This window comes from Microtus ochrogaster, linkage group LG8 (assembly GCF_000317375.1).
Source record: "Microtus ochrogaster isolate Prairie Vole_2 linkage group LG8, MicOch1.0, whole genome shotgun sequence".
NCBI classification, from domain to species: Eukaryota; Metazoa; Chordata; class Mammalia; order Rodentia; family Cricetidae; genus Microtus; species Microtus ochrogaster.
Genome location: NC_022033.1, coordinates 15,548,882 through 15,555,925, shown reverse-complemented (window position 1 = coordinate 15,555,925; position 7,044 = coordinate 15,548,882). Strand labels below are relative to the sequence as shown.

The 7,044-nt window shown below is 39.6% G+C and overlaps 1 protein-coding gene across 1 annotated transcript in view; it reads left to right on the top strand.

Annotated features, from left to right (window-relative positions):
• The window catches only part of Srsf6 (serine and arginine rich splicing factor 6), a 5,381-nt gene extending 1,024 nt beyond the window's left edge, over window positions 1-4,357 (top strand). The window contains exons 2-5 of the mRNA XM_013352077.2: window positions 841-989; window positions 1,089-1,297; window positions 1,455-1,538; window positions 1,639-4,357. Coding sequence (XP_013207531.1) covers window positions 841-989; window positions 1,089-1,297; window positions 1,455-1,538; window positions 1,639-1,984 — 788 coding nt within the window. The 3' untranslated portion in view covers window positions 1,985-4,357. The remainder of the gene's footprint in view (window positions 1-840; window positions 990-1,088; window positions 1,298-1,454; window positions 1,539-1,638) is intronic.
• Window positions 4,358-7,044: the final 2,687 nt, after the last annotated feature.

The window sequence follows — 7,044 nt, the reverse complement described above, 5'->3', positions numbered from 1 at the left end:
GGGGAGGAGCTTGAAGCATAAGTCTTAGGAGAGGGGAGACTGGACGAGGGCCAAAGAAAATGCCATTTTAAACTAAGTAATGTGGTAGAAGACCACAAAGTAAATCTAAATAAGCTTTATGCTGTATTGGAACTAGTTGGGGCATGTTACTGGGTGGGGGTTGGGGGTTTTGGTTATGTGAAATGTTTAATGTTGAAATTGTTGCATGTTGAATTCAAACTTTTTAACAAGTCCTTGATGTTTCAATTTAAAAGTGACCAATGGGGCTGAGGCTGTGTCCACTGAGGCTAAGATGACTGCCTTTCCTGATTGGCCTTGGCTTTTCCATACATTGTGTGACCCTTGCCCTATGACCCTTTGGCTGACCTTACCGGAAGCCATGACGACAGCAGCCTTTTGCCATTAGACGCAGGGTGATGGTGAGGATTCCAAGGGTTAGACAAAACTGGTTAATCTGAACTAGGTGACTGTTACCTTGCGTGTTTTGTGGCCAAACCACCACCAAAAACCTCACACTGTGATGTAAGTACTTAGTGTAACTAGTAAACATTTTTGTAAATGTAGAAATGCATGTAATCAGTTAAGTTTTATATTTTACAATGTTCTGTAAAATAAAACTTAGCGAGGTAAAATGAATAAAGGAGCAGTCACTCTCTAACAGATTGCAGGAGAGGGTTAGTTGGATTTAGTCTATTTGACTTGCCCTTAATTTAATTTGTGGCAAATCACAAATGTATCGAGGGTTTAGCAGTATAATAGCAAAGTCCTACTCCAGTAATAAACGTTGCTATGTTTGTACTAACTTTCAAAAACATGTGTCCCTGTCATTACAATGCATCTAATTACTCCCTCCATGTGATAAAGGTGGTGGAGGTGGATACAGCAGTCGGAGAACTTCTGGCAGAGACAAATATGGACCACCTGTTCGTACAGAATTCAGGCTTATTGTAGAAAATTTGTCTAGTCGTTGCAGTTGGCAAGACTTAAAGGTATGTACCTGGGCTTTAAGTGACAGTGGGCGGTCATTAAGAGTTAGTGCTGCATAGACATGCTCTAGATTCTGGGGCTTATCTGTCTTACTGTTTTAGGATTTCATGCGGCAAGCAGGAGAGGTGACTTACGCAGATGCTCACAAAGAACGCACAAATGAGGGTGTAATTGAATTTAGATCCTACTCTGACATGAAGCGTGCTTTGGATAAACTGGATGGCACAGAAATAAATGGCAGAAATATTAGGCTTATTGAAGATAAGCCACGAACAAGCCATAGGCGCTCTTATTCTGGAAGTAGATCCAGGTAACATGAGGGGCTGGGGTGGCTTGTAGTTTTCAGTTGTTGCTTAATTAAATTTATGGTGTTTCTTAGTTGTGGTAAACAGATATTCAGCCATAGCTGAGTAGTACAAACACGTTCTTATAGAGATTAAAAATGTCGCTGTCTATTGTGTGTATAGATCACGCTCTAGAAGAAGGTCACGGAGTAGGAGTCGCAGGAGCAGCCGCAGTAGATCTCGAAGTATCTCAAAAAGTCGCTCCCGGTAAATAATGTGATATTGGGTCTCTCTTAATTTTACCTGTTGATGGCATACATGTGTTTTCTGACAGGATACTGAAAAATCTGACTTTTTTTTTACACAGATCTAGGTCGCGGAGCAAAGGTCGATCCCGATCCCGCTCAAAAGGCAGGAAATCCAGATCAAAGAGCAAATCTAAGCCTAAGTCTGATCGGGGTTCCCACTCACATTCAAGAAGCAGATCTAAGGATGAGTATGGGAAGTCCCGAAGTAGGTCACGTTCTCGGTCCCCCAAAGAAAATGGAAAAGGAGATATAAAGTCAAAATCCAGATCCCGGAGCCAGTCTCGATCCCATTCACCTCTGCCTGCTCCACCTTCAAAGGCCCGTTCTGTGTCCCCTCCACCAAAAAGAGCTTCCAGGTCCCGTTCTAGATCTCGTTCAAGGTCCAGATCAAGTTCCAGAGATTAACCCTGAACTCTACGTTCTTTGCACACTATTAACAGAACACTTTCCTACTTGCTTAGGCAGTTACTCTTCCGAGTTTGTACTTGGCCTCTTCTTCAAGAGGATTTCCTGAAAAGGGAACACAGGAATTTAATTTGTGGCCAAATTTAATGAGAAAAAGATGAGGTTTTAAAGTGGTAGTATGAAGCCCTGTCCCTTCTTTGTAGAATTAAGATAATTTTGATTTTATAGCCTTTGAGCCTAAAATAACTTTTGTAAAGATTAAGCTCATTTAGATTTTTTTTTAAAAAAAAAAATATTGCAGCAGAATCTGCTGCAGGGTTCTGTTGTTTTGTTTGCTTATTTTTAAATTAACTGTTTCAAGCTTTGGATACTGCAGGCTTTACAGGGAGAACCCAAATTTTCAATTATGTTGGCTTTTTATAAAGCTTGAGTTATGTAAGATTTAAATAAAAGTTTGCTACCAAGATGATTGCCTTATTTGAATAGGTCACTACTTAGGGCCCTGTAAGTTTTGATACCTGCCATTAATGGAGACAGTGTAAGTTTCACTGAAGTGTAAAAACAAGGCAAGCCTCAGACCAGCAATAAATTAATCAGTTTGGATAACCTTAATTTGTGCTGTTAATTATATCTACCAAAGTCTTTTTCTGCCCCTTTAATAAGTTTAGTTAAAAGTAAAAGGGACTTTGTAGTTAGTGTCACAAGATGTTGTCTAGTTAAGAGGTTTTTAAAGAAACTAAAGGATTACAAATGAACTCCTCAAGAAGTAAGTCCTAATACTTGGGAGCTTGTTATCCTGTGTTCTGGAAGTGGTCAGTGTGATTAGTGTTAGTGTGTGGTTTGGTGGTCTCTAATGTTTTGAAAACAGAAGTAGCCTTTCTTTGATTAGGAATTTAGTTATCTTCCTCAAAGTGGGAAAAGCACATAATGCTGCATTTTCTGCTGAAAGTTGCTTATGTGTAACAGGTGCTCAGCAGACTACTTGGTAAGATATTTGCTGGTTATAACTTCCCAACAATTGGTCCCATTGTGTTAGTGGGGCTTTTGTGGTTGGTTTGCAAAAACAGTGACATGGATCAGCTGAAATGCTTTGTGCTTTATACATAAAGCATTATGAACACTGTGGAAACCAAGTTAAACAGTGCAAACTTGTAGGAATAACTGGACTTGCAGTTTTCATGCATCCAAAAGCCCAGTTTGTTGAGACTGCAATCAATAAGTGAATTACCTTACAACCCTTTCATTGTTCAGATGTTTTAAAGTCATTTCATCCTAAATACTTCCTCAGTCTTGAGTCAAGGTGTAGATGAATTGGCTTCCTCAGCTGTTGCTACATAATCTAGCAAGGGTTGGATTATAGTGCTATAGGGTTGCTGTGTGGGACTGAATAATCAGAAATGCAATACAGTGAGGCTGAGTGGGACATTGGGTATTCAAGGGCCTATATCGGTATCAGTAGCTGGGAATACTTGGAAACGGAAAGGAGAATGTTTTCAAGAAATTTCTGTTACAAAATCTAAAAGACTAACTTTAGGAAATAGTGTCAGATAAAGCTGCTACTTTAGTCATCTTTTCTTTGATGCTTTGTTTAGATGTTTATTTCTCCAGTGTAAATTTCAGAAGTTAAAAGAAAATTGTTTCTGGTCATAGTTTACCATTTTGCCTGTTCAAAGACAGAAGTGATGGCTCTTTAAAAATTGGGTTTGACCAAAGTTCTTTGTTTTCAGGGAAAAATATATAAAAGCTTTCTGAGCCACAGTCTTTTAAAGGGAGGAAAGGTTATCAGTAAAATTAGGCTTTCTGACCGCATGCATCTTCAACTGTGCTTGACTTCTATTAATGTAGTACATGATAGAGGCATTTGACTATTTTTAGCTGCCCCAATAAGCATATAATGTATAGGTAAATGCCAACATCCATATAATTTTTCTAGGGGCAAAGGCCATTTTATTAAAAATCTAGGCCTAGACCCTAGTTGTTAAATACACTGAATAAACCACTGACTGCATTTAAAGCGTTTGCCTTAGCAAATTTGACTTAAAATGTTTAGTTCCTTACTGACTAGTGAATTCAGTTCTGCCAACTAATATGCAGATTCTAAGAATCCCATCTTGCACACATTGGTGATGCCCTGGGTGGAGTATCAACAGCACCAACCGATAAAAGAGCACAAGAGAAGTGGGGAACATCTTGAGTCCTGTTGGACGTGATAGCGTTTCTTGATATGCCACAGTGCCTTTATGGCCAGTTTGAGTCCTGCCTACTTCAGCCTTTATGTTCCCACTCCTCCTGTGTTAACATTGCTTTCATCTTGGATATTCTTTTTTTCTACTTTGTTAACCTATTTTATGCTTTATCTCAATAAAACGCTTACCAAGGGAAAGACTTGTTCTGAGTTTATTGTGTTGTCCCTTGGCACCAAGTACTTGGCCGGTAGTTTTTTGAGTTTAGTTAACATTGGCTAGTAGTTGATAAGTGCTCTTATTTTAGCTCTAGAGCGCAGAGTTTGGGGACAGTAGATAGTTTGTCTTATTTTCCTGTATTTACTCTTGTCCATTTTTATCTTGTGGTTGATATTTTCAACACAGTTTTTCAAATTAGGAAATTTTAAATACTTTGTAAATCCTTATGTTCTTAATCCTGGGCACTCTAGGCTTTACAGGTTTAGCTTTCAATACCATTGCATTTTCTATTGCTTAATGTTGTTCTCAAAAGCCTCACCTGTGGTCGATCTGATTTCATATACATGGTGGAGTTCCTTGTTTTTCTGAGAATGATCTAGGGCTTGAAGCATAGCTCAGGATGCAGCTTTCCCTCGCATAAATAAACTAATAGGGACTGATTGTGGTGGTAGCATGGGAGGCTAAAGCCGGAAGATTGCTCTGAATTTTAGGCCAGCCAGTATAATTAGCAAGATAGCCTGTCTGAAAAAAAATACTTGGAATATAAAATTTTTTAAGTTTAGTTACTAAGGTAGACACTATTTAAGGTGTCTTTTTATTTCTTAGATTGGTCTCAAACTAACCATGACTTTGGACTTGTAATGTTAAGGCAGTATTAGTGGCATGTAGTATCGCATTTGTACATGTGCTTGTCCCTTTTTTCTTAACACTGTATTTAAGGGCTGACCTTCAGCTCAGCAATCCTACCGCCTCAGACTCTTGATAATTTTAAATTTCTAACCACAAGTGTAGCCTTTCCTAAAAGTGTGGGTTAGTACAGTTATCTTCAGATCCTAAATAGCCTTTGTGGTTAAACCTGACTCTCAGTAGTGATTCCCAGGCTCCTAGTGTAGCAGTTAATAAAGTAATGGGCACTAGTTTGACCAGAAAGGAGTTTCAGTTCCAAAATAAAATGTAAACAAAGGGTGATGCAGCGAAGTCCACCTGATTCCTTGGAGGAAGTAGGACATGCAGGTATTGCACTCTACTTTGGAGATGCTTCTTGACAGACATGGAGTAGTCTGAATATTCCATGGCTCTGATTCCAGTACATTAGCTCTCAGTTAACAAAATCAATCCCTAAACATTTTGGGTTAGGAAGTGACAAACTGCAGAAGGATGTTTTGGAGGCTTTTGTGTACAAAATAGGATTCATTAATGTTTTGGGATGATCACTCTGATCTAGGTGACCTCAAACTCACAGCAGTTTAAGATGCCTCAGCCTGAGAGCTGGAATTATAGACGTGCCATGACACTTGGCCATTGCTATTAACTTTTACAGTGAATTTAAAACACCAGTAATAATAGTGGGATAAACCACCACCCACTTAAGCTTTAACAGTATATATACCTGTGCGCTTCCAATTTTGAAGGTAACTCTAGGCATTTATTTAATAATGGTAATGCTATAGTACATAGTTCTAGAAGGCATCTAAAATCTCTTTAAGCCCTGCCAAGTGTGGCCAAAGCCTGTAATCCAACACAAGATGATTTTTGAAATCGGGGCTGCATAGGTAAGTTTGCCCCCAAATGGAGGGTGGGTTTATAAACATTTTTCCGTTGCCCCATAAAGATTGAAGTAGCTAGGTCATTGTGTATTTCCCAGTCTTGATTTGCTCTAAAGTATATCCGATGCCTTGCATTTGCTGTAAATGGATAGATTTTATTTTTCACAGATGTTTACCTAAATCAACAGCTGGGAACTTGTTTGAAATGCAGCCTCTCAGGTCCCGCCCTGGACACACTGATCCATCCAGAAATACAGGGTGGAAACCAGCCTTACATGTCCTAATAAACTCTCATATGAAATTGTCAGGGGAGTGTTGATGTGGACTTCCTGCACCAGGTCCAACAGAGCAGAGGGGAATCACTCGTGCTCAGGTTTGAAGTCATGCAGAAAACAATTGTTTATTTGGCCTCTCAAAAAATGAGAGGTCTTCACTCAGGCCTATCCTAGCTGACCTGATAAAGAAGCCCTTCTGCTTTGGCCTTTATGAGAAAAGGAACACTTTGAAATGAAGGACCCCCATCTTAACTCTGGTCCTTCAACCCTCTGCCTATGAAACCAGTTCTGCTCAGTTCATCAGAGCACTTGATTTCTGAAGTAGATGGTGCCTATTTCTAGAAGTAGAAAAAAAATTTATGTATAGATTTATTATACTAGTTTCATTTTAGTTGTGACTGCACTCGGTTTTAGTTCCCCTAACAGAACGTTACCTTCATACAAAGGTATGGACTTGGGTTGTACTTGAGTTAGCACTTTTCCAGCTATGGGTTTGAGACCCTGCAGTCCTAAACATGACTACCATCACAGATCACCGCTACATGTTCCGGTCATCAAGTTCCATTTGGCCTTGCTACCCTAGATCCTGCCCTGGAGCTAAGTGTGGTGGCACCTGCCTATAAATTCAGTACAGTTGAGTCACAGGCCAGGAGTGTGAATGGTTGTGCTGGCAGCACATTCAGTACCTGGCACTGCAAAAAGATTGAGAAAATAGCACCACACCCAGATTTTCAGGAAACTGCTATGTAACTGAACAATCTGTGGTCTTCTTGGGTCTGTGTTGACCACATTGCAAACCTCTACTTGAGAACCCGGTGTTTTGTGGCATTCTATAG